Consider the following 27,807-nt stretch of genomic DNA (forward strand, 5'->3'; position numbering starts at 1 on the left):
CTGGTTCAGTTCCAAGCCAGGAGAAAGGCACTGGAAACAAAATGGAGCCGATTGGAAAGGATTATGAACAGAACCACCAACAGCATGTGGCTCTGGGGAATCTAGTTGAATGAGTGGATGGATCTTTATAGGCCTTTGATCATCTTAGTTGCTCTTCTCTTTTTTCATAGTCTCAACCTCTTTTTTTTGTGGTATGGTGATGAAAATTGGTTGCTGTATTTCAGGTCTTACTAAGCTTTTATAAAGTGGTACTAATACTTCACTTCATTCTAATTCTTTGCCTCTGTTTATACAACCAAGGATTCTGTTAACATTTTTGGCTGCTGCTCCACACTGCTGGCTCATGTTTAAGTGATAATTATAATTAGCATGGTTTGCATAAGGACATCATGGTACGTGTGATATCACTGTCACTTGTACTAGATTTCCACGGTAGTGTTCTCACATTGTAAGTGGTTTATAAACCATGGCGTCTTTGATCTTTTATCCCAATCATATAATGAACAATTCCGAATGCTGTAGAACAGGGGTGTCAAACTTACATTGTCATGATATATTGCAACTTCCCCCTCTTCGTAAAAATAGGGAGGGGGCATGGCCAGCGAGTGATACAACTTTGTTATTTAAAACATTACACCTTGTATTTAAACCCCCCCCGTAAATGAGGAAGCCAGCTCTATTTTTCTACAGTCATAATGATGACACCGTTCAAATGAATTTAAAAGTTAGTGTTGCCACATATTGAGAGTCATTTTCTTCCTTTTTTTAACACTCCCCAAAAAAGATTTTTCTTCTTGCATACATAGCTGCCCACTTCTTCAAATTACCACAAAACAAAAACATAAAAAACCCAACAACAATCAAGACATTTTTTGTTGTTTTTGTTCTAGTGATAGAATTTTTCCCTCAGAGAATATTTTGATGTTCTTTTTTCCTTCCTAACAAAACTTTATGAGCAGATCCAAAATGAACTTAGAAGTCAGTTAGGAATAGGCACAACTAATTACCTAACAAAACTGCTGTTTTTGGATGCTGGTCAGTGGTGGGATTCAACTTTTTTTGCTAACATTTCTGTGGGCGTGGCTTGGTGGGCGTGGCTTGGTGGTGGGGGTCATGTGATGGAGTAGGTGTGCCCAACTTGCCATGAGTGATGGGGTGGGTGGAGCGAGCGGTCAGTGGGTGTGTGGGACGAGTGGCGACCAGGTAGGCAGGGGCGGGGCTAACCAGAGGTGGTATTTGCTGGTTAGGTGAACCAGTTAAAATTCCGCTACTGGTTTGCCCAAACCAGTCCGAACTGGCTGAATACCATCTCTGTTGCTGGTGCTCAGGAAGGACTTCTGATGCTCTCTTATACAACTGGTACAGAAGCCGTGATTCCTGAATGAGTCTCATTGTTACAAACAGTGCAGAACATGGCTGATTGCAAACACACCTATACCCAGAAATGGATGTTAAAGCTTATTCTGCCCTTCTTCTTGTTGTAGAAAAAAAAGCTAAAGAAAATCTTTATTTTGTTTAATCCCGCAGTGCTGACTCCAGGTCATGGATTTAGTGTGGACACTGAACAACCGGTCATATTCCGGGAAACGGTGAAGAGTTTTGGCTACAGTGTGGTGCAATTTGGCAGTAGCCCAAATTCCGGGTAGGTGACCCCAGTCTGTCTAGGATAATGTTTCTCAACCATGGCAAGTTAAATATGGGTATCCCAAAGCTGGCTTTTCAAGAGACAACTGGACTTTCTTGTTTTTCTTTGAAGACATTTCGCTTCTCCTTCAAGAAGCTCTGACTAAATGGTGGGGAATGGGCTGGTCATTTGAATTCTTTTAGCAAGTTGTTAAGGCCACCTGTGGTCATCAGAGTCAGCTGAGTAGCGCAAATGGGTGTGGACCCTTCTTGGAACTGCTGAAAGGACTGTGATGTAGACTGGAAATAGATGATGTGGTATCCCTCCCCCTCTGGGGAGAGAGGGCTGTTCAATTTTGACAAAAATGGCCTCTTTGACCCCTCTTTCAAACCAGAGGTCCTCTCTGTCCAAAATGTGGATTTTACTGTCTTCAAATGAGCACCCTTTGTTTTTTAAATGCAGATGGACTGATGAGTTTGTTCTCCTATGTTGAGGAAGCTTCTTGGATGAGAAGTGAAACATCTTCAAAGAAAAGTCCAGTTTCCTCTTTAAAAAGCATCTTTGGGACAACTATGACCTGGATGACTCAGAATCTCCATAGACATTTAAAGATGGCTGGACTTCAACTCCCAGAATTCCCAAACCAGCCATGCTGGCTGTGGAATTATGGGAGTTTACATCCACCCATCTTCAAATTGCCAAATTGGAAACACTGTTTTAGAACCACGAACAGCTCACTGTCTTCATGACTCTGTCTCCTTGGATCACGGGGCTGAGCAAGCTCTTCAGAGCCACATGCCCACTGAAAAAATCCACCATTGACCATTTGAATTGTCTGGAGTGCGGGGAGCTAAAGCATTGATCAACATTAAGAGAACTTTCTTTTTGTGTGTGTGCTGAGTTCTGGTTGGTTAATCTCAACAGCTGAGTCCTGATTGGGTTCTTCTGTGGGTAGATTTCTGATTTGCCTATTCTACTTTGTCTGCGTTTCCCCTCCTATTGACAGGGTGTTAGTAGGTGCTCCACTTCAACAGGGAGGAGTGAATGAAACAGGGAAACTCTACAAATGCCAGGGGACTTCGAGCAAGTCAGGCAGATGCCAGGAGATGGACCTTCAAAGTAAGCACTGAACTCTTCAATCCCTTGATTTTTAAGGCAGGAACCTCAGCATTTAATATTGACTTATTTATTACCTATGTTCCTCATGAGGAATATCAGTACTAAAATATTTTAATTCATATTTTAAAGTTATATTTTATATGTTTATTGAATTTCCAGAGAATAGCTTATTGTGTTTAAGTTATCCAGGTACAGACTATGTAAATTGTATAATTTGTATTGTACTTCCTCCCTTTGGGGTGGTACATTAGCATGACAAATCAAGCCTTCTTTCCTTCCTCCCTCCCTCCCTCTTAATTCTCCTTCCTTCCTTCTTTCCTTTTTTCTTCCCTCCCTCTCTTCCTCCTAAATCTCCTTCCTCCCTCCCTTCTTCTCTCCCTCCCTCCCTTTCACCTCCTTCTTTCTTTCTTTCTTTCTTTCTTTCTTTCTTTCTTTCTTTCTTTCTTTCCTTCCTTCCTTCCTTTCTTCCTCCATCCTCCCTCTCTTCCTCCTAATTCTCCTTCCTTCTTTCCTCCCTCCCTCTCACCTACTTCTCTTTCTTTCTTTCTTTCTTTCTTTCCTTCCTACCTTCCTTCCTTCCTTCCTTCCTTCCTTTATTCCTCCCTCCCTCCCATCGATCCATCGATCCATCCATCCCTGGATGGTTAAAAAAATTAAATCTTCACCATTATTTCCTGAAATCTTATGATTTCCACAGAACATAGTTTTAAAAGTCTGTCTAGACTTCTCTTATATGTCCAATTCCTTAGGAGACACGCTAGTCATGAATAAAAATTATCCTAGGTGAAACCTTTTGTTGATTATCACCTGAGTACCATCCCTATGTCCACTCAAGATGCAGGTTTCTGTGATTCAGGCTTATTTTTAAAAAAATCATCATGAATTTCCTCGACATCAAGGATGGGCTTTAAAAAACAAAACAGAAATAGAGATCAGCACAATTATTGTAGCCACCCAAGTCATTTGGAGATGGACAGCATCAAACTGAATGAATAAATAGAATAAAATATAGAGTGAAAATTCATAGTGAACGCTCTTTGGTGGTATGTTTTATTTGCTTTTTTTTTTTTTTTTTTGGCCTTCTCAGGACCTGCTGATGCAGTCAACATGTCTCTTGGTTTATCTGTTTCGGCCCATGATTCTCAAGTGTTGGTAAGGTCTTTGTCATTAGATTGGTAGCAATGAGATGGGTCTTTGCGTAACAGGTGGCAGCACCACAGACATTAGGAGGTCTTGAGAAGCTAACTGCAGGACACTGGGTCCTTGGGAAGTGACAAAGGATGAAGGTAAAGGGAAGAAGCACATTCAGACTCGCAAAGTTCTGCTACTGTAACCTTGTAATAAGAGTAGCATTGGTTTGCGTGCCTTTGATTTCTACCTTGGAGAACTGACATCCGTCTTGTAAATCTAAAGTGTTACATTTATATACCGCTTCACAGTGCTTTACAGTCCTCTCTAAGCGGTTTACAGAGTCAGCATGTTGCCCCCAACAAGCTGGGTCCTCATTTTAATGTCTATGGAAGGTTGGATGGCTGATATTAGGAGGCAATTCAACCAGGAGTAAAATAATTAAAATTCAAAGTTAAAACAAGATTAAATAATAATTTAGTGGAGTTTTACCTTGCCAGATTTTCTATGCCTGGTCACTGTAAATGGTTCTCTTTCCCCCTACAGGTCTGTGGGCCCAGAGTGCACCAAACATGTGGGGAATACATATATCTCAAAGGTTATTGCTTCCTCTTGGACCAGAATTTGAGGCCGATCCAGCGCTTTCCTGATAAACTGCCAGGTGAGATCCAGATGAAAGAAAAAAGAACACCCTACACATGTTAAGAAGTCAACTATGTGAAAATATAATGTCAGATAAGGTAAACCTACCTTATCATTCATATTTTTCCATAGTCTTATGACCAGTTGCTTAACAACTGTTTGAAGTTACAACTGACCTCTCCAGAGCTAAGCATAACCCGTTTCTGAAGTTACAATAGCCACATACACACATCACGTGATTCCATTTGAGGTGTTTGGCAACTGGTACACCTTTACAGTAATTTGTGGTGTCCCACAATCATGTGACTACAATTTGTGACTTCCCCCCACCCCCTGGCTTCTAGTATTTACTTCTGGTTTCCAACAAAAAAAAATGCCCATTGTGGAAAATGGATTCATTTAACAATGATTGCAATTGCATAAGAACTGTCATTAAAATTGGAAGTAACTTCCAATCTGGTCATGTGATAGAAATAGCACTTAGTCTTATATACCGCTACGCAGTGCTTTTACAGCCCTCTCTAAGCAGGTTATACAATACAATACAATACAATAGTAGAGTTGGAAGGGACCTTGGAGGTCTTCTAGTCCAACCCCCTGCCTAGGCAGGAAACCCTATACCATTTTAGACAAATAGCTATCCAACATCTTCTTAAAGACTTCCAGTGTTGGGGCATTCACAACTTTTGGAGGCAAGATGTTCCACTGATTAATCGTTCTAACTGTCAGGAAATTTCTCCTCAGTTCTAAGTTGCTTCTCTCCTTGATTAGTTTCCACCCATTGCTTCTTGTTCTACCCTCAGGTGCCTTAGAGAATAGTTTGACTCCCTTTTCTTTGTGGCAACCCCTGAGATATTGGAACACTGCTATCATGTCTCCCCTAGTCCTTCTTTCTCTTAAGCTAGACATACCTAGTTCCTGCAACCGTTCTTCATATGTTTTAGTCTCCAGTCCCCTAATCATCTTTGTTGCTCTTCTCTGCACTCTTTCTAGAGTCTAGAGGAAGGTTTACAGAGTCAGCCTCTTGTCCCCAACAATCTGGGTCCACATTTTACCAACCTCGGAAGGATGGAAGCCTTGAGCCTGTGAGACTCAAACTGCTGATCTGCTTGCAGCCAGCAATCTGTAGAAGGAGCCTGCAGTGCTGTATTCTAAGCACTGAGCCACCACGGCTCTTGAGGCCTCTACTCATGACTAAAATCCATATTTCAGCGTCAATTACAATAATGACAAGGGCTACCTAAGCTCTCCAGGAGATCAAAGATGCATTGAGCTGAATGAAGCTTACTCTGAATTAAGTGTGAGCAAGATTCTTGTAGAATTGCACACACAACGATGAAGATCAGCTCATTTCGGAGAAGAATGTGGGATAATTAAATGTCAGTCCACTTACAGTATCTCACAGACATACTGTATTAAGTGCATTAAGTTTAGACAGTAATTCATTTTTTGCATAATTTATTTATTATATATGCTATTTTATTTATTTTGTCATCTGCTTGATTATATGCTATTCTTTTTTTTTTTTCATTTTCTTCTCCATTGACCTCGCTTCTGTAGAATGTGCCAGACGCCCTGCTGACATCGTTTTTCTGATTGACGGTTCAGGGAGCATAAGTACCAGACAGTTCTCACAAATGAAGACCTTTATTTCTCAGGTCATCAAGCGCTTCCAAAATACAAACACTCAGGTAATGTTAAGAGATCAGACGCGGTTGAATGAAACAGTAATATTCAGGATGAAAATGTTGTCACCTGGTGAAATCTGCAGTAGTATATAATCGTTATTCAATTTTTTACTATACTAAAATTAAAGTGGTGAAATTCAACTTTTTTTACTACCAGTTCTGTGGGCGTGGCTTGGTGGGCGTGGTGGGGGAAGGATACTGCAAAATCTCCATTTCCACACCACTCCAGGGGAAGGATACTGCAAAATCCCCATTCCCTCTCCACTCTGATGCCAGCCAGAGGTAGTATTTGCCGGTTCTCCAAACTACTCAAAATTTCTGCTACTGGTTCTCCAGAACCTGTTAGAACCTGTTGAATTTCACACCTGTAAAATATGTTTTTTCTATTAGGGACCCTTTGATATTCAATCTGTGGTAGTTTCCATTCTGTGGTGGTTGCGGTGTTTCTTTCCAGACGGTGTCTTATAACCTATATGTATATTTTGGATGTTTTAATTTTTTAAAATTGTTTTAAAATGTTTTTAGAATTTTTATTGTAATGCAGGTAGTCCTTGACTTACAGCAGTTCATTTAATGACTGTTTGAAATTACAATGGCACTGAAAAAAGTGATTTATGACCATTGCAACATCTCCATCGTCACATGATCAACATTCAGATGCTTGGCAACAAATTCATATTTGTGACAGTTGTAGAGTCCCTTGGATTATGTAATCATCTTTGCAACCTTCTGACACGCAAAATCAATGGGGGAGCCAGATTAATTTAACAACCATATTACTAACTTAACAACTGCAGCAGTGATGGGTTTCTACCAGTTTTACTGCTGGTTTGCTTGTGCGCATGTGCTCTTGTGGTTGGTCTGAAACGGGAGCAACCAACCGGGAGTGCCCTCACCACTCCAGGGGAAGAATACTGCAAAATCTCCATTCCCTCCCCACTCCAGGGGAAGGTTGCTGGAAAATCTCCATTTCCTCCTGATCAGATGGAACTTGGGAGGCAAAGAATAGATGGGGGCAGGGGCAATCAGAGGTAATATTTACCAGTTCTCCGAACTACTGAAAATTTCCGCTACTGGTTCTCCAGAACTGGCCAGAATCTGCTGGATACCACCTGGAGATAATGAAGGCTTAGTCTGCTAGGAGTGGGGATAATGATGGCAGGCTGTGTATCGTCATAAATATGTGTGGGACTGAATTTTGTTCACATGACCAGGGGGCACTGCTACCTCTCCTCAATCACTTCTAACTGTTCTGTTAGGGCTAGCAGGCTAAGCATGCTGTGTGTTCCCTCAATTAAAGCATGTTATCCTGAGGCCTCTTCTGTTGCTGTGCCTCCATTTTGGAACAACCGAATCTCTGAGATTAGATTGCCCTCCACCCTGCCAGCTTTCGCAAAGGTTTTGAAGATCTGGATGCATTCCCACGCGGCGGCTGCTAAGATTATTTGGATCCTGTTATGTGTTCCTAGGATATTAGATTATATTTCTCCTTGGCAGTTTTTATATTGCTCAGGGTTTTGCTGCTATTCCCCCCCCCCCCAGCATATTGTTTTTATTTTATTCACAAAATTAAAATAACGAACTCCAAAAAGGAGGAGGGGAAATAAAAGAACAAAACAAAGCTAAGGAAGACATAAAATGTTCATAAAACCACCTACACATAGATTGTTTCTTTTAGTTGAATGCTGATAAATATATTTCAAGAATAATAGTTTCTCCTCATCTGTGAAACAGGCCTACGGTTTATTAACTTCCTCAACTCTGTTTACCCAACCAATTTGACCTACTATCTAGATTTTATAATGTGTCATTAAGCACCTGGTACTACAGCAAGGTAGACAACTATATAAATTATCATATAAAAAATAATAGTTTTTTTTAAGGAGGATAATTCTCTCTTTCTCTCTCTCCCTTTCTCTAGTTTGGCTTGTCCCAGTATTCAGGTGGATATGAAGAACATTTTGACTTTCTCCTTTTCAAAACTACCCCAAATCCGGATGACTTGATTAAAAGAATCTGGCAGCTGCGTGGAGCTACTTACACAGCTACGTATATCCAGAAAGTGGTGTAAGTTTTCATTGGTTGGTTTTTCTTAATTTAACGGTTTAACAGTTTACTTCAGCTGCTTAGCCCAGAATGCTTATTTTTACTTGCATTTAAAAGAGGATCGATGCACGTTGTGGTTTAAAAAAAAACATTATTGCACCACCACAACTGCTATCCTGATTTTGCAGGATCCAATCTGGGTCGATCACCCAGATCCTCTGGTCCCGGTTACCCCACTGCATACATGTAAATCAGAGATGGCTTTCTGCCGGTTTGCCCTGGATCTGGCGAACTGGTAGTGGCGGCGGCGGGAGGCTCTGCCTACCTGCCTGGACGCTTCGGCGCATGTGCAGCAGTTGCACAAGCCCGCATACAAGCAAACTGGTAGTAAAATAAATTGAAACCCACCACTGATGTAAATGCAGGACCAGGACCATATATTAAATTGCAGTTCAGAAGATTGATTCTCAAGCCTGTAGACAATTGTGTCAACTAATGGTCAGCACTAAATTGGCACTAGGTAAGAGTTAACAGAATTCAAAAGGGTCTGGACCTGGAGGAGGAGCCAACGTCATGACGATGCTCCGAGAACACAGCCGATACTTTTGCGCTGGGTGGTCCAATTGGACCTAAACTGTCCCGCAGAGACAGTGAACAGGAAGAATACGTCTTGCTGATCTCAGGGACATTGCAAAGTCCCTGATGGATCCAAGAGAAGTTCTTCAAGTCGGCGACAAAAAATCCAGCCATTAGGCTGATGAAGTCGGGGCGGCTCCAAAATGGAAGGATACGAAGAGAGAAAGTGTTTCCAGCTTTACTTTACTTTATTTTGGATTTATAAACCGCCCCCTCTCCCAAAAGGGACTCGGGGCGGTGTACAGTCAATGAAACACAGATAAAATACATAAATAACAATATAAACAATATATAAACAATTAATATTAAAAATCCCCTTAACTTCCGTTTCCAGCTGGTGAGGAATTTTTGCCGTTTTAAAAGAGACTGCCTATAAAAAACTTAAAAGTTCATTTAAATTTGAGAACAGAAGAAATAAGCGGTGGATTTAAGCTTTGAATGGTTTTGGATAGTGGGTTATCTTGCTTTTTAAATGCTATCTTCATGGATGGAATTTATGCAAGCCTTTTAAAACGAATGGATTAAGTTTTCTTCTTCTATTTTTTTCTTTTATTATTATTCTTTGTAACCTATGGACTAAAATTCTACTTCTTCACTACTGTGGGTGTTTTTTTCCCTTTTCTTCTCTAACTCAAGAATTTGACTTTTGTTTAACTTGGAATATAAAAAAGACACAAGGGAAACAAAGGAAATTGTTACAACAGAGGGAAAGAAAAATGCTGCTGCTCGGAGGCTGGAGGTTTGTGTATTGGAAACAAAGCACTCTTACTTTCCTGATTATTTTGGCTTGGCACTTCAAGGTCTCACTGTTTGTTTATAGAGAGTGATAAGAAGAAAAGCATACAGATGTTCCTTTGAAGTATCTCTTTAACCAGAGAAAAGTGAAAATAAGACCTTATTGTGAATCTATGCTTAATCTTGTAAAAACCTTCTAAGCCAGAGCAGCAGTGTTTGTCAGCTGGAGATAATGGCACAACAGCAGAAAGAAACTTTAAACCTGCAAAAGATATTGTTAGAAATTCAAAAATTATCAAATACATTTGAGAGAATGGGGAAGAAGTTGGAAAACCTAGAGTATCTAGAGCAGTCAAACTATTTTCCAAAGCACCTGAGGGTAGAACAAGAAGCAATGGGTGGAAACTAATCAAGGAGAGAAGCAACTTAGAACTGAGGAAAAACTTCCTGACAGTTAGAACAATTAATCAGTGGAACAGCTTGCCTCCAGAAATTGTGAATGCCCCAACACTGGAAGTCTTTAAGAAGATGTTGGATAGCCATTTGTCTGAAACGGTATAGGATTTCCTGCCTAGGCAGGGTGTTGGACTAGAAGACCTCCAAGGTCCCTTCCAACTCTGCTATTGTATTGTATTGTATTGTATCTAACAGTAAAATATGATGAAGAAGTTGGAGATGTTTATCAAGTGGAAAAAGTTCCTAAAAACCGAAGAGGAAAATGACCATAAAGAAATTAAATCCGCTGATATTTATGGTATTTGTTTGTGTCTGGAAATGGAAAGAGTGGAACACTGAAAGAGGAATTAAATGGAGGGGAACTCTACCCCACATGGCAAAATACAGAAGAAGAAAAAAACAAAAGAATTTATGGATTTAAAGAAATTTTATTAGCAACATCATTGATAACACCATTGGCAATTAAAGATAAGCTGATTAAGGAAACAGAAGAAGGGCATCGAAATTACATGAGAGATTTAATAAGCAATGAGTTGCTAAGAGGAGTCCATACAAATTTGATTTGGAAAGGAGGATTAGAAATTTTTATTACTAGATATTATGGATGTTTAGCTAGAATAGGCCATAAGGATTCAGTGTTATTGGAGGATTTTAGAAATAGCAAATGAAATGCCAGTATGTGGTTATGTTTTAAATCTTGATATATTTTATGATGAAGGACGTTTAAACAATTATAGTGAAATGAAAATGGAAGTATGATGATGGTAATATGTATAAATATCTGAGTTAAAATACTTGAGTTAATATGAATTATGATTGATGACTGTGGAAGAGATGCACGAAAGTTTTTTGTAACCTACTGATACACTTTCTACAGTATGTAAAAAAGGAGGATTCTTTGTGCTGTGTTTGTCTTGAAAATTAAAAATAAAATAACAAAAATTATATATAAAAAAGGGGGCCTGGACTTGAATCGCTTGTGTGAATATAACCATTCTAAGTTGATGACAAGCTTAAGTCCACCTCCCAGTCCTGCCTGTTTTTCTCCTACCCCAATATCTGCAAAGGAAAGTTCTTTTTGGCTTCCTAGTTCTAAAAGAGTGTTAATATAAGGGCCATGGAGATAGACCTCCATTTCGTTCCTTTAAACAGATAAATGGAGCAAACCTATGCTCATCCCTAATTTGTATTCTTAAATTACTTCTATTGAATATTTGTTAATTTCTCTAAGATTTTCTTTCTTTTTTCTATACAGGGCATTCGTCTGTAGGTCATCCCTAAGATACTTTTTCAAGAGGCGACTGGACTTCCTTGTTATCCTTTGAAGATGTTTCGCTTCTCATCCAAGAAGCTTTTTCCGAGCTGAAGTGACACGGCTTCAAAGAATAACAAGAAGGTCCAATTGCCTCTTGAAAAAGCACTCTTGAGACAACCATGACCTGGGTGACTAAGAATCTCCGTAGACATTTAGCAACTTGAGTTGTAGATCATGTTTTTCAGAAACTGGCTGGGAAAGAAGGAAGGTAGAGGTTTTGTTAGATATTAACATATATCGAGATAAGTCTTCCCTCAGGTCCGCTCCTACAGCGGGAAACAGGTATTCCTCTGATTGGTCAATGGGCGTGCCTCATCCCTATAAAAGGGGAACCCTCCGACCACAGAGCAAGCTGGATCACTACTACTACTAATAAAATGAGCTGTTGAGTTACTTCGTGTCCGCAGTCTGTCTCTCGTTGCCCAGATCTAACATTGGCGACGAAGGTGGGATGAGAGACAGATAGGACGAAGAACACTACTTCAAGAATCTCCGGATTTGATCCAGCCCAGGAATTCGGCAGAAATTCCGGCAGCCATCTCAGATCACCGCAGCGCGGCAAATTCAAACTGAGAAGATGGCGATGCATGCTCCCCCTGCTCCTTTCGACCCAGCAACCGACGAATGGGAAGCCTTCATGATTCGCTTCGAGTGTTTCCTCGAAGCAAATGAGTACACGGGGATCACCGATGCAAGAAAGAAAAATATCTTCCTCGGCTACTGCGGAAAGGAAGTTTTCAATACGGCCAGAGACCTCACCGCGCCTACTCCAATACAAGCAGTACCATGGGCGACGCTGAAACAAGCCTTGGAAACACATTACGCGCCAAAACCGTCCCGCCATGTCAGCCGCAAAGAATTCAACATGAGGACTCAAAAGGCGGGAGAATCCATTAACCAATTTGTTGCAGCTCTACGAAGAATAGCAGCCCACTGTGAATACAGGGATTTGGAAGAGCATATCTTAGAGCAATTCATCTGTGGGGTAAGAGACATTTCGTTGCAAAAGAAACTATTAGCCAACCCGAATCTAACCCTACAGTCAGCGTTGAACAAAGCAAGAGCGTCGGAATCAGCGGAGAAATCAGCAGTGACCATACAACGAAGGGTCAGCGAAACCCAGCCAGCACCGAGACAAACCAGAGTCCACTACGAAGACGCAAGCCCCGACTACGTGGATCCCGAGTTCGAGGACAGTCACCTGATGCAGAGCAGTCACTGGAGGCCTGGGGGAAAACCCGGATCCCGTTTGCCGCCCTGCGCAAGCTGCGGAGGGAATCACCCCAGGTCTACTTGCAGGTTCAGGAACGTTGTTTGTTCGCACTGCAACAAACTTGGGCACATCGCACGAGTGTGCCGGAGCGGAGTCCCTGCCTCACGGCAGCCACCCATGTACCGCCAACAGAAGCCCAACCCAGGGGCTTGGCGAAATCAAAAAGGGCGCCCAGAGAGAAATCCACAAGTGTTTACCCAGAGAGAAACTTCCCAAAGAGCTGAACGAGCGTATTCCCAGAGAGATTACTCACAAGAAAGTGAGCGAGCGTATCCCCAGAGAGAATTCACACAGAGAGCTGAAAGAGCGTTCTACCAAGACGCTCAACGAGAGTATTCTCAGGATGTAGACGATGAGATAGAGTTGACCCAGAGAGAGGAGTTGCGAACGTATCTCACCACGATACATCAGGTCCGCCCTAAGCGGCCCAAAAGGCTGAAAGTCACAGTCCTCTTGGAGGGCTCACCCTGCGAGCTGGAAGTTGACACAGGATCAACCCTGACAATCATTTCATGGGCATCCATGAAACAGGCCATTCCCAGCCTCAGAAAGAGCCAACTGCGCGCTCCAGACGTCCTGCTACGAGACTACCAGGGGAACCAAGTCCCCATCGTGGGCCAAGGCACATTCCACATCCAGTTCAAAGACATCGAAGCCCAGCTGCCCGTGACCATCTCCAGCGCGCCATTGCAGAACCTCCTGGGGCTTGATTGGTTTGAAGCCCTGGGATTAGAAGTCACCGGAATCAACGCCGTGAGAAACAGCAGCGCTGAAAAGATCTTTAAGGAGTTCGAGGATGTGTTCAGCTCCGGTCTTGGTAAGTATGTGGGCAAACCAATATCATTTAATTTAGACCCCAATGTGGCGCCAATCCGACTTAAACCGAGACGAGTGCCTTTTGCACTCCGCCCAAAAATAGATAAGGAGATAGATAAGTTAGTGGAACAAGGAATCCTTGAGCCGGTAGATCACGCGCGCTGGGAAACACCTATCGTAACCCCAGTCAAACCAGACGGATCAGTCCGCATCTGCGCGGACTATAAATGCACAATTAATGTCGCGCTACAACAGAGCGCATATCCTGTGCCCGTAGTACAGCACTTATTGCACTCGTTGGGGCCGGGAAAGGTTTTTGCTAAGTTAGATATGGCACAAGCTTACCAGCAACTGCCAGTAGATAGCGCCACAGCGGAGGCCCAGACTATAGTGACGCACAGAGGAGCGTTTAAATGCAACCGGCTACAATTTGGCGTAAGTATTGCTCCAGGATTGTTCCAGAGCGTCATGGAACGACTGTTGCAAGGGATACCGGGAGTTGTCCCATATTTTGACGATATCTTGGTGTCCGCTGCAAACGAGGAGCAACTAAACAAAAGAGTCAGATCTGTTTTGGCCAGAATCAGAGAGAAGGGCCTCCGCCTTAAAAAAGAAAAATGCCAAATTAACGTGCCTAGCGTAGAATTCCTGGGTTATAGAATTGATGGTCAGGGAATTCACCCCACTGAAAAGAAAATAAAGGCGATCCAGGACGCCCCCACACCACGAAATCAAACCGAGTTGCAGGCCTTCCTCGGACTACTTAATTTCTACAGCGTTTTTCTGAGACAGAAGGCGACCGTTGCTGAGCCACTACACCGTCTACTCCAGAGGAACGCACCATGGAGATGGGGACGAGCCGAAGCTGCAGCATTCGCCGGGGTAAAACGCCTGCTCACCACTGACTCACTACTTGTGCAATACAGTCAGACCCTCCCGCTGGTATTGACCTGCGACGCATCGCCTTTCGGGGTTGGAGCAGTCCTCAGCCACAGGATGCCCGACGGAAAAGAAGCACCCATTGCTTTCTACTCCAGAACTCTTTCATCGGCCGAAAGGAACTACAGCCAAATGGACAGAGAAGCGTTGGCTGCCGTTGCAGGTGTGAAACGTTTCCATGAATACCTCTACGGCCGCGATTTTGAACTCATTACTGATCACAAACCGCTGTTAGGACTTTTGGCGGGAAATCGCCCCACTCCGGTCTCCCTTTCTCCACGCATGACCAGGTGGACTGTTTTCCTGGCTGCGTACTCTTACAAGTTAATTCATCGACCGGGCTCCACTCTAGGACACGCAGATGCGCTCAGCCGTTGCCCATTACCAGACATTTTGCCAGACCCCACTCCAGAAGTACCGGTATTGCTCATTGACTGTTTGGATTCGGGACCGGTTTCTTCCTACGATGTTGCAAGGTTCTCCTCGAAGGACAATTTAATAAAGCAAGTGCAAACTTGGGTATGGAGGGGGTGGCCAAAGGGAAATGTGGGCCCGGAATTCAAAATGTTTTGGTCTAAACGGGACGAACTCTCCGTGTTACAGGGATGTTTATTGTGGGGGGATCGAGTTGTTATTCCTTTTGTTCTACGAAAAAATGTATTGAATGCTTTACATATGGGTCATCCGGGGATCGTGAGAATGAAAGCGTTAGCGAGAAGTTATGTGTGGTGGCCCAATATGGACAAAGAAATAGAGGAGTGGGTGGCCACTTGCGACCCATGCCAGGAGTCGAGACCAGCACCCCCGGAAGCGCCCGCCACAGAATGGGAGAAACCCAAGGCACCCTGGTCACGCATTCATATTGATTTTGCAGGGCCATTCCAGGGTCAAACTTTCCTCATAGTTGTAGATGCTTATTCCAAGTGGTTAGATGTAGTCCTAATGACATCAACCACGGCAGAGGCAGTTATAAAGGTTCTTCGGCGACTTTTCGCCACCCATGGTCTGCCAGATCTCTTAGTATCGGACAACGGGCCCCAATTCACGGCCATGCAGTTTGAGACATTTTTAGCAGGGTTGGGAATCAGACACGCCCTCATCGCGCCATTCCATCCAGCGTCCAATGGTCAGGCAGAAAGAATGGTGCGGTTCGCGAAAGAGGCCCTCGCCAGGATGGGCCCGGGGGATTGGCAAACACGCATTGACCATTACCTCCTCATTCAACACATTACCCCGAGCGCAACGACGGGTAGGAGCCCCGCTGAACTACTAATGGGTCGCCGCCTACGGTCTCACCTGGACAGGCTCCACCCGAATTACTCTACCTCGGCTCCCCCAGACTCTACAAGTAAGGTCAGGTCTTTTAGAGAAGGAGACACTGTTTATGCTCAAAATTACACAGGGGGGACATTGTGGATACCGGCAAGGGTCATTGGCATCATGGGCCCTCGATCGTATTTGTTAGAGCTAGAAGATGGGCGGAATTGGAGAAGGCACATCGATCAGCTTCGAGGTCGCCTAGCACACTCCAACTTAAGGGATGAGGGCGAAAGTTTCCTGTCCACAGAAAGACAACCGCAGGGAAACTTCATCCCAGGAAACGACGACACCGGCGAGCTAAGCGGGGGACAGGACATCACGCACGCAGCTGAGCAACCCCCCGTCATCACAGCCGCTGAGCAAACCCCCGTCATCGCAGCCGAACAAGATACCAGGGAAAAGAGCATCGAAAACGCAAGACCTCCAGAAACAGAAAAAGCACCCGATCCTGCAACTACTTCAAACCAACAGGAAACCAGTCCTGCAAGCACTTCAACACAACCGGAACTCCGACGTTCCTCCCGAACAAGACAAACACCCACCTACCTAAAGGACTATGTCACCTACCGCAACGTCCCATCTAGGAGGGGAGGGGTGTTAGATATTAACATATATCGAGATAAGTCTTCCCTCAGGTCCGCTCCTACAGCGGGAAACAGGTATTCCTCTGATTGGTCAATGGGCGTGCCTCATCCCTATAAAAGGGGAACCCTCCGACCACAGAGCAAGCTGGATCACTACTACTACTAATAAAATGAGCTGTTGAGTTACTTCGTGTCCGCAGTCTGTCTCTCGTTGCCCAGATCTAACAGGTTTAACATGTTTAACACTATTATTCTCATTTTTTTCATTTTTCTTTAGGCGTGAAATGTTTCTCCCCGAAAAAGGAGCCCGCAGCGATGCATCTAAAATTCTCATTGTGATAACCGATGGAGAAAAATCAGGAGATCCTCTAGAATATAGTGATGTGATTCCAGAAGCACAAAGGGCTAACATTATCCGCTTTGCCATTGGGGTGAGAACATTAGCAGAAGATTATAGATAAGACACACATGTATTACGATCACATGACCACATTCCAGATGTTTGATAACCAACTCACCTTTATTGCCAGTTGCACAGTTCTAAGGTCAATGTGACCACAATTTATGGGAAGGAGAGATAGAGAGGGAGAGACAGAGACAGACAGATGGACCACACACACACATACACAAACAGAAGTTCCTCACATGCACACCAAGGCTGCCACATTCCTTCACTAACCTGCTTTCCACCCCAAGGAACATAACAAATTAAAGTTAAATTTGTATGTATTGTTTGGACTGCTAAATTGACCACACCCACCCAGTCACATGACCACATAGACATGCCCACCTAGCCGATCCTCCCCCACCCCCCAACAGTCTGAGGACCATGAATTGGCCCCCTGTTTAAAACGTTTGAGGACCTCTGCATTACTGCTTCAGACAGAGAGTGGTGAGGATGGCAAAATAGATGAGTGGCAATTCACTTCCTTCTATCCAGGACATAAGGGATGCTTGGGCAGGGTCTGCAGGATTGTCTGGGATGCTACACTTCCTCTTCATGATGTGTTTTCCTGGGGGGGGGAGGTTCAGGGTATCCAAAGCAGAACATCCAGATTCAGCCACAGTTTTGTTCCATGTAGCTTCAACCTTGTGAATCCTCAAGCTTCCGCTTTCTGCTATGTATTCAAGATGGACAGTGATTAATATACATATGTATACCTATATATACCTGTATGTATTATATACACAAGCACACCATATATATGGTATATACGGTATTACGGTATACACATATACACATGCTACATACATGTATATATATGTGTGTGTGTATGTGTGTGTAGCATGTGTTTATGTGTGTTATGTATGCATATGGGTAGACATATGCAATCTTTTGAGAGCAGGCAACATAATTTAATTTTTAATGTGTGCCAGTGTGCCCACTGTAAAAATTGACAATAGAGGTTATCTTATCTGGTCATTTGGGTGGGTGCCATTATCGTTATGACTTACAATGGAAATTCCAGGCTCTGTTATGGTCATAAGTCAAGGACTTTCTTACCTGCATAAGAAATCCAGAACATGCTATTTTCCTCTGATTGTTTCGATATATAGAGAGCTGCTAGCCAATAGGGACAGATGGTCAGGGGGGAATTCTTCTCTCTCACTCTGTCAACCAAAGGCAACTCTTCAAAATGCAGGGGAGGATAACTAACCTACAGAATCCTTACTGTGAGCAGAGTAATGATGGTGATTGGTCTTCTCAATACAGCCTCTTCTTTTATCTCCCTTCGCCCTTTCTGGCATGCCATCAAGGTTGGGTTTGCTTTCTCAAGAGGAACTGCTCGTCAAGAACTCATGACTATTGCCTCCGAACCTGCTATGAACTATGTTTTCGCCGTGAACAATTTTGATGCTCTCAAGGACATCCAGAACAGTCTTCAGAATAAAATTTTTGCCATAGAAGGTATCACATCTGATGGTTTGCCTAGAAATAATGCTAGGATCTGGGGCTCAAACTGGCAGTTAGAACTCACTATCATAGTAATTGATGGATTGTCTCCCTAGTAAAAAATGCTGACTAAAGACATGATATGACTGTTAGCTGGATCCAGCTGCCATGAGTTCAGGATTGACTTTCGTGACTAACTTTTAGCAGGAGAAGCACTCCTCAATTTATGACCAGTCACTTAACAATCATTCAAAGTTATGAAGGACTCAGAAAAAGTTACTTACGAACAGTCCTCAAAGTCATGACTGCACAATCATGTGATCATCATTTACAATCTTCTCTGCCAACTTCTCCAGAAAGTCAATGGGGAAGCCAGCAGGAAAGCTTGCAAGATGCTGCCACTCACCAAAGGATTTCTTCTCCCCTTGGTGCATGTGGGGAAGATTTCTGTGATGGGCTGGAGAAACAAAATTGGGATCCCAAAGATCCTAACTTTGTTTCTCTGACCCAGTGCTGGTGTTCCCTTCTGCACTTGGAGGGGAGGGGAACTCCTGCGGTGGAATAGCGAAATGAAGCTGGGATTATAAAGATCCCAGCTTCATTTCTCTAGCCCACCACAGGAGTTCCCTTATGTACAGAGATGGGGACTGCCATCATTTCAGCCCCTCAACTTAATCCATGCAGTCACTTAACAACTGCAAATGAGAACACCAGCATTGCAGTCATTGAGCAAAGTGGTCATGTGGGCATCTCATTTGTTGACACCCCCCCCCAATGCAACTAAAATTCCAGCCTCAGTTGTGGTCATAAGTTGAGTACCAGTATAAGAAGGAGCATAGGTCTATTGATAGATAGGGACATAGGTCAGTATCTATCTATCTATCTATCTATCTATCTATCTATCTATCTATCTATCTATCTATCATCTATCTAATCTATCAGATAACCATTTGCCTGAAATGTATAGGGTTTTTTGTCAAAGCAGGGGGTTGGACTAGAAGACTTTCAAGGTCCCTTCCAACACAATTATTCTATTCTATTCTATTCTATTCTATTCTATTCTATTCTATTCTAGTCTAGTCTAGTCTAGTCTAGTCCAGTCCAGTCCAGTCCAGTCCAGTCTAGTCTAGTCATCCACCCGCCCACCCACCCACCCATCCATCCATCCATCCATCCATCCATCCATCCATCCATCCATCCATCCTTGATTTTGCCAGTTGGAAATGTGACCTGTATCCATTGAATTGTATCCATTGACTAAACCTCCATTGAAATAAATGGCACAGAACTAAGTTGACAGACTATCCATCTTCTTGGCCTGCCATTGCTCCAACAGCATTACCATCCCAAAGCCATTAGGTTGCACCAAGATACTTGTTCGATATTTCTTTCAGTCAACTTGATTCCCTCTTCTGCTCCATTGGATCCTTTCCTATCCCAGCATGGTCCACCCTCTGATCCAATAAAGCAGGGGTATCAAACTGGATTTCTTCGAGCGCCAGATCAGCACTGTAATTCTCCTCCGCAGGCTGGGTGCAGTCAGGGAGATGGGACGGACACCTCCTGCAGCACTCTGCCGGCCAAAACAGGGGGCAGGGGGCGGGGCGGCGCATAAGTCACTCTGCATCCTGTTTTCGGCCTGGATGGCCTTCTGTAGCACCCTGCCAGCCAAAACAGGGCTCCCCCTGCACCCCCTTTTGGCTGCCGCAGTCATTGCGGGACAATTCTTTGCTATTTCAGGCCAGCCCCATGGGTCAGATTTAAGCATCCGGCGGGCTGGAGCCTTGAGTTTGACACTCCTGCTGTAAAGCATCTCAGGGCTTGAACTTTGTCTTTCCAACTTCCTTCCGCAGGCACTCAATCCCAGAACACTGGCAAAATCTCTCAATCCTTCGAGTTAGAGTTGTCTCAGGAAGGATTCAGTGCCTTGCACACCCAGGTGAGTCACCCTCATCTTAGGTTCTCCAATGCAAATTAGATGTCGATAAGTAGCTGGTCAGACTTAGGTAGAAACATAAAACAGAGTGGAAAACAATTCAGCATTAAAGGCCCGTGGAAGTGAAGATTAGTGGGCTTCCTTGGACAAATCATTGGTAGAAGCCTTAATCTTTCTGGACTTCAATGTCTGAAAGGAAAGTGTCTAAAATTAAACTTCTTGGGGTTCCTGATTTCAGAGGTACTTTGCAGAGTAAGGGATTTTTTGAATGTTTGATTTGTCCCAGGCATGGTTATTGCCGGTGGACTATAGAAAAGGAAAATCAAAATGTCTTAGTGTCCTATGAAAAGAGGAAGACAACAATCTCCACCTGAAGTATTTGTTTTCTTTCAGTTGATTGACATCTCTTCTTTGCTGGTTCTTTTTAGAGTGGCACCATATTGGGGGCAGTTGGAGCCTACGATTGGGCTGGGGGACTCTTCCTTTTCAACAGCCAGGATGATGCGACTTTTATCAATGTTTCCAGTTCCATAAGTGATTTGAAATCTGCTTATCTTGGTAAGAGTCACATGCAAAGTGTTGGGAGAAATATCAATCTGGTTCATTTCCAAGCTGGGAGAACGACATTGGAAACATGGAGGATGATTGGAAAGATGGTTTAACGATGAACAGAACCACCGAGCCCATGGTTCTGGTACAGCTGACAAAATGGAGTTGAGAGTGGGTTTTTTTTAAATACCTTCTTTAGGCTTTGTATTTGAGCTGCCTGTTCCTGTGCAAGAACATGTCCATTAATATTCTATTGACTGTTGTCAGATTCCTATGGGGTCATATAGAGGTCATAGCTGGCTCTATAGGCAAAAGGAAATGCAAATCCTAGGTGTTTGTCTGAGCTAGTTTGGTTGAACTTTGGACTGCTCTGGGGATGGCACAATTAAGGGATTTGTGTTCTGAAAGCGGCAATTCCTATTATGGTTTTCGTCCTGTTTTGGATCTTGGGTGAGGTGCTAATCCTACCATTCTGCCTTTGTTCAGACTTTGCTGCAGGGAATTTCAAAATATCCTGTCTTGAATGGATTACCAAATCTGCATTTCTAAAAGCTGCCTCCTCAATTTCTGCTTGGGGGCAGGGAGATTGGGGCTGCTTCCTTCCTTTTTAAAAACATGTTTCTCCATTTCTCATTTAGAGATATATAATATTCTGCCTTTTAAAAAAATATTCCTCAAAATATTACATTCTTCTAGGAAGGGGCTTCCCACAAAACAGATTCAGCAGATTAACAGAGTTGGAAGGGACCTTGTAGGTCATCCATTCCAACCCCCTGCTCAAGCAGGAGACCCTACACCATTTCTGACAGATGGTAGTCCAATCTCTTCTTGAAAGTCTCAAGTGATGAAGTTCCCACAACTTCCGAAAGCAAACTGTTCCATTGGTTGATTGTTCTCACGGTCAGAAAATTTTTCCTTATTTCCAGGTTGAATCTCTCCTGGTTCAGTTTCCATTATTTCTTTATTATGGCCTTCATTTGCCTTGGAAAAATGATTGCTCTAGATCCTTCTGGGTGGAAACTAAATCGTATGATGAATGGTTGAGGGACTAGGTATGTCTAGTCTATCGAAGAGAAGGGGGAACATTATAGTTGTCTTTCATTACTTGTGGGGTTGTCACAAAGAAGAGGGAATTGACTTGTTTTTTTGAAAATAAGGACAAGAAGAAATGTCCTTCTGGGTTCAGTTCCAAGTGGGGAAAAACACACTGGAAACATGGACGCTGCTTGGAAAGATAGTTTAATGGTGGAGAGGACCACATGGTTTGAGGTCCTGAACAGAAAAGGGGGATCACATACTTCCAGATGTTGGGTGAAGGAGAAAAGAGAATGAGATGCTGAAAATTCCTGGCTTTATACTCTGTTCGGCCCAATCTCTCTATTTCCTGTTCCTGTGTAAGAAATTCATTCTGATTGGTTGTCAGACTTCCATGGGGCCATACAGGGGCAATTCTCTAGGCCGTGCTTTGAGTCCAAGTTTGGTTGAGTATTGCTTCTTCCCAGATGCCATGTGGTGAGTTTCTGTAGACGGCTAATCCTATCTTTGTTATGTAGAGTAGACTAGCTCAGAGCCCCTAATGGCCCATTGAGAAAGGTGGGGGCTATTAAGAGTGAGTCTGTTTCCTGCCTAAAAACACATTTCTCCATTTCTTATCCAGAGAAATAGAATATTCTGCCTTTTCAATATTTCCCAGGACATTTTATTTTTTTTCTAGGAAAGCAGTGGGATTTAACTTCCTACAAAGTAATGGGTGGAAGCTTATCAAAGAGAGATACAACCTAGAAGTAAGGAAAATATTTTCTGACAGTGAGAGCAATTAATCAATGGAAATAGCTTGTCTCCTGCTGTTGTGGATGCTCCATCAATGGAGAATTTCAAGAATAGACTGGAGAACCATTTGACTGGGATGGTATGAGATTGCTGCCTTGAACAAGGGGTTGGGCAAGAAGACCTCCAAGGTCACTTCCAGCCCTATGATTCTATGAGGTGGTTGTATTGTTAATATCTGTGTTCAAATAAAGTCAGGGTTCACTTTTTGTTATGTTTGAGGCATTTCTTTTGTTACTTTATTGGTTCATAATTCCTTTTTATGTTAATTTGTATTATAATGTGAAGTGTTGAAACTTAAATAATAAAAAAATATTATTTAAAAGCGTATAAGGGAGGGAGATCTAGGTACTGTTCTTGCTGCCATGGACAGTTGCTTGTGGCTAATTTTAATCTTGGACTAAGTATACCCCAGAAGCACCTGCATTATCCTTGCTAGTTGAGAATGACTTTTATCAACTTGTAAATAAGTTGTGCGTCTTTGTTTCACCCTCTTCCTTGTTCGTTCTTGCGTCCTCACCAGGTTATTCAATTCAAGAAGTTCAACTCAATGGACAGAGCAGCTTCGTGGTGGGAGCCCCACGTTATCAACACATGGGCAAAGTCGTCTGGTTCAGCCGAAGGGGAAGACAGTGGAAGCAGAAGTCAGAGCTCTCTTTAAAGCAGGTAAATGGAGTTCTGATGACCTGCAGAACTGATTTAACTCAGGACTGTCAAACTCGATTTCATTGAGGGACACATCGAGGTTGTGTTTGGTGGGGTGTATATGTGTGGCAGGGACGTGCGGTCAGGGGAGGCAGGGGAGGCAGAGCCTCACCTCTCTTCATGAAATAATAGTATATAATATTATATACTATATATATATATATATATATATATATATATATATATATATATATATATATATATATATATATATATATATATATATATATATATATATATATATATATATATATATATATATATATATATATATATATATATATATATATATATATATAATATTATAATATTATATACACCCGTCCAGCCACGCTGGGGAGCTGGGGAGGCAGAAATGTTGTCGGCGCTCCCGGATGATGAAGCCACGAGAGTGACTGGGGGTAGGTTCTCGTCGTTCCCCAGTCGCTTTCATGGCTTCGTCATCCGGGAGCGCCGACAACATTTCTGCCTCCGCAGCTCCCGGGTGCGGACGGACGGAGGTAGCCAGAGTGGCGCCGAGGCAGTCCGGCGGGCGAGTGACCGAGGCTGCCTGATGCTCCATCGCTCGCTCGCTTGCTCTTTCGTCCACCCAGACCACCTCGGCTTTGCTCTGGCTACATCCGTCCAGCCGCGCAATATGCAGTCGCGAGGAGCGCGCAAAGTCCAGCAGAGGCAGGAAGGTTCTCGTCGTTCCCCAGTCGCTTTCGAGGACTGCGGAGCGCGAGCTGGCGGAGCACGCTCACGAAGGCGGGGAATGGGATCACGTGTGCTGGAGGCTGAGGCAGCCTCAGCCTCCAGCACATGTGGTCCCATTCCCCGCCTTCCTGATGACGTCACCAGCCTCACCAGCCATAAACCTCACCGCACGTCACTGATGTGTGGCCAGGGTGGGAATGGCCAGCTCGATGTCACTCATTGAAGCTCCATTTCCAGCCACGTTGGTCCTTTCAGGCTCCGCTTTGCAGCCCTCTGCGAGGGAAAATGGAGCTGCGGTGAACTGTGTGCTGCCTCCCTGAGCTCCCTTTTCATTGGCAGAGGCACCGTGAGATGGTCCTTTGCTGTTTCCAGGGTGGGTCCGTGGGCTAATAAGTATCCTGCGGGCCCACTCCGGCGCCTGGGCCTTGAGTTTGACACCCCTGATTTAACTTGTAAGTGTATTTTGATTGGGTGTATGGTCCATCAACCAGAGAAGAAGACTTATCTCGTCATATCAACCTTCCAATGTTTGAGAGGCTGTCCCAGAGAAGAGGGGGAACAACCTTTTCTCCAAAGCACCGGAGGGCAAGACAAGAAATAACAAGATGGAAACTTATCAGAGTTACAACCTAGAACTTAGGGGAAATTTCCTAACAATTAGAACAATTAATCGGCGGAAAGCCTTGCCTCCAGAAATTGTGGGTGCTCCATCAACTGGAGGCTTTTAAGAAGAAAGCGGACAGCCATTTATCTGGAATGATGTAGACACGCAGAGTGGCATGCACAGCCATGTTGCCTGACATATGTGGTGTCGCCCGTTCCTCTTCCGGGTTTCTGGCAGGCATGCATGTGCGACGATCGGCTGGCCTTTGTGCATGCAGGAGTGCTGGAAACTGGAAGAGCTGGGCCTGAGCATGCGTGCCGGCCAGCTTATTGTCATGTGCGCATGTGGTCAGTAACCAGAAGATTAGCTGCCAGGCGTGCAGGCGTGCACCGGAAACCAGAAGTTCATTTTCTAGCGTGTGCATGCCCCAGACGAGGAGAAAAGATTCGCCATCACTGGTGTAGAGTCTCTTGGGCAGGAGTTGGACTGGAAGTCTCCAAGGCCCCTTTTAAGTCTGTTATTCTATATTCTTCTCCCACTGAAAGCACATTCCTTAATTCCAGGAAAAAATTAAATATTTCAGGCATTGGAATAAATAAAATCTTAAAGCATTATGGCTACCTACTAAACCTCAACTTTTTTTTAGTCTCTCCAGATTTAAGGAGGCATTTGAGCCTCTGAATATATACCCTTTCATGAAATCAGAAACCTGCTCCAATGTTTTAGAAATCCCTTATTGGGAGCTCTTGTGTTGCATGTATAGTAGTTTTAAATAGCAGCTATTTAAAACTACTACCGTATAAATGCCATACAAGAGCTCCCAATAAGGGATTTCCAAAACTTTGGAGCAATGAACCTGAATATTCTTGAGTGGAAATCCATCAACTATCTATCCAGAGGTTGAATACTTGAATGGATCCACAACTTTTGCCAGCTTTGGCTGCAGCGTCCTAGGCTAATAGGTCCTAGGCTAAATTTCAAGTTGCTTGGTGTTCTCTGGCCTTGGTGGTTTTCTTGCAGATGTTTTATTACCAAATTAGAAAACATCAATGGTGCAAAGCTGGAGTGGTGCAATGGCCTAGAGGTGGAGCTCTTGCCTCAGAATCAGGAGGCTGTGAGTTCGATCCTAGGTAGAGGCAGATATTTCTTTCTCTAAGCACAGTGAGACTAGGTCTGCTGAACAAAACTCTGCATTGGTGACAGGAAGGGCATCCGGCCATTAAACACTCTACTAGCCCCATTCGGTTGGCCAGACTCCGCCCCGCAAGGGATTATGGGCTCATTAAAAGGAGATGCTGATGATCAGTGCAAAGTTAATTTCCTTTCTGTTGCTGGCAATGGAGGCTTTGCTGGGATACATTGGGGGTAAAGAAAAAAATGGGGGGGGGCATCTGGTCAAGGAAACTGGTCAAACTAGGAAAATATTTTTTTAAATATTTTAAAGTCCCCCCAGATCGGCTCGTATTTTGGGGCTACCCTGTGTGCTGTGGATTTGAACAAAGACGGGAATACTGACTTGATCCTCATTGGTGCACCTATGTACTATGATGGCATTGCAGGAGGAAGGGTCTACGTTTGCCAAAGGCAGGTAAGTAAAGAACTGGACTGGGGGTTTGGAGCTGTGCTGTGCTGTGGTAGTAGGGCTGTATTACTATCATCCTTCCCACTTTTTCTAATCATTCCTTATCTTCTTACGACTCTGTTACTTGTATCTTATTATTTCTATTAATTGTTTTATTTAGAATCCTAGTATGATTCATATTGATTGCTTACGTAGTATGCTATGATTATCACTGAGTGTTGGATCTTATAATTTATGATGGATATATTTTATGATTATAATCATGATTTATCACTTGTTACTTGAATGTACACTGAGAGCTTATGCACCAGAGACAAATTCCTTCTGTGTCCAATAACAATTGGCCAATAAAGAATTCTATTCCGTTCTGTTCCATATTTTCTATTCTATTCTATTCTACCCTACCCTACCCTGCCCTACCAGGGATGGGTTTCTGCTGGTTCTAACCGGTTCGCTAGCGTGCAATTTAGAACCGGTTCCACCAGTGGAGCGCCCACTCGCTCGCTCACCCCTGGGCCTCGCCCATCCATTCGCCGCTCGTCCGCTCCCTCCCCCCTGCCCATCCACACCACACCTCTAAGAGCCCTATAGAGAGCCTTTGGCTCTCTATTGCTACCTGCCGAGTAAGTAATCTCTTGGCTGGCACAACAGCTTTTGGGGCTAATGGGGCTTGGGTTTCCAGCCCAACAGCCCCTGCTGCTTCTGGACGTCTATTGCAGTCACGAGGAGCCGAGGAGAGCATGGAGAAGAGTGCAAAGGTTCTTGGCTATCCGGGAAGCCGCGAAAGCAGATGGGAGAGGCGCATGGCTTGGTTTAACTTCCCTGGACATCACAGCAGCACTCCCAAGTGCGCTGATCTTGGCGTTTTTCATATCGGAGCAGGCTGCAAGAGGGAGTGAATGAAGACCTTTTCTGAACTACTGGTGGTGGAGGTGTAGGCCTGTTGCCCGTGCTCAGCAAAGCAAGTCCGGGGAAGTCCTTTGTGCTGGCCCGAAAAGGTCTTCACTCACTCCCTCTTGCAGCATGCCCCAATGCGAAAAACACCAAGATCGGTGCGCTTGGAGCTGCTGCGATGTCCAGGGAGGCTAAACCAAGCCCATCTGTGGGGGGAGGGATTCCCCTCGCGTTCCTCATCCTCCCGGATGGGCTCCCGACCAGTGGAGCCCCCTTCTTTTTAACGAGGCGGCTATCAGAGAGAAGAGGGCAGTGCATGCCTGTGGGCTTGTGCAGCAGCCGAAGATCGCCTGCTTAAAGATCGCCTGGTTAAAAAGATCGCCTGGTTAAAAAGAAGATAACCGCCTGATTAAAAAGGAGGAGGAGGCTCCGCTTGTCTGGAGCCCATCCATGGGAGGAGGGATCCCCCTCGCGGTCCTCGTCTTCCCGGATAGGCTCCGGACCAGTGTAGCCTCCTCCTCCTTTTTAATCAGGCGGCTATCAGATAGAAGAGGGCAGTGCGTGCCCATGGGCAAGAAGCGCAAAGGCTCCACGGAGGAGCAGAATGGCCATAATCATGTCGAGCTGTACAGTCAAAAAAACTTTCCTTCTGTAGAAAAAAAAGGGGGAAAAATTCCAGAGACTGACTGAAGGAGGGAATTCTTCAGCCAGGGCACCCTTTGCTCTACCACAGCATCCTTTTCAAGCAGGACCAGACTAGTTTGAAAGCCTTGCCTTCTAGTTCGGCTGGGAAATTCCC

General features: G+C 44.0%; 1 protein-coding gene across 1 annotated transcript in view; it reads left to right on the plus strand.

Annotated features, from left to right (window-relative positions):
* Nucleotides 1-389: 389 nt before the first annotated feature.
* The window catches only part of LOC309401346 (integrin alpha-D-like), a gene marked incomplete at its 5' end in the record, with an annotated part of 62,615 nt that continues 35,197 nt past the window's right edge, over nucleotides 390-27,807 (plus strand). Inside the window, 13 exons of the mRNA XM_081970416.1 lie at nucleotides 390-432; nucleotides 1,528-1,642; nucleotides 2,631-2,743; nucleotides 3,831-3,895; nucleotides 4,418-4,532; nucleotides 6,074-6,204; nucleotides 8,123-8,268; nucleotides 16,599-16,752; nucleotides 18,080-18,230; nucleotides 20,069-20,154; nucleotides 20,580-20,709; nucleotides 23,051-23,193; nucleotides 25,977-26,120. Of these exons, the coding sequence (XP_081826542.1) occupies nucleotides 390-432; nucleotides 1,528-1,642; nucleotides 2,631-2,743; nucleotides 3,831-3,895; nucleotides 4,418-4,532; nucleotides 6,074-6,204; nucleotides 8,123-8,268; nucleotides 16,599-16,752; nucleotides 18,080-18,230; nucleotides 20,069-20,154; nucleotides 20,580-20,709; nucleotides 23,051-23,193; nucleotides 25,977-26,120 (1,536 nt within the window). The remainder of the gene's footprint in view (nucleotides 433-1,527; nucleotides 1,643-2,630; nucleotides 2,744-3,830; nucleotides 3,896-4,417; nucleotides 4,533-6,073; nucleotides 6,205-8,122; nucleotides 8,269-16,598; nucleotides 16,753-18,079; nucleotides 18,231-20,068; nucleotides 20,155-20,579; nucleotides 20,710-23,050; nucleotides 23,194-25,976; nucleotides 26,121-27,807) is intronic.

The sequence above is a fragment of the Natrix helvetica genome (genome assembly GCF_964273705.1).
Source record: "Natrix helvetica genome assembly, chromosome: Z".
NCBI classification, from domain to species: Eukaryota; Metazoa; Chordata; class Lepidosauria; order Squamata; family Natricidae; genus Natrix; species Natrix helvetica.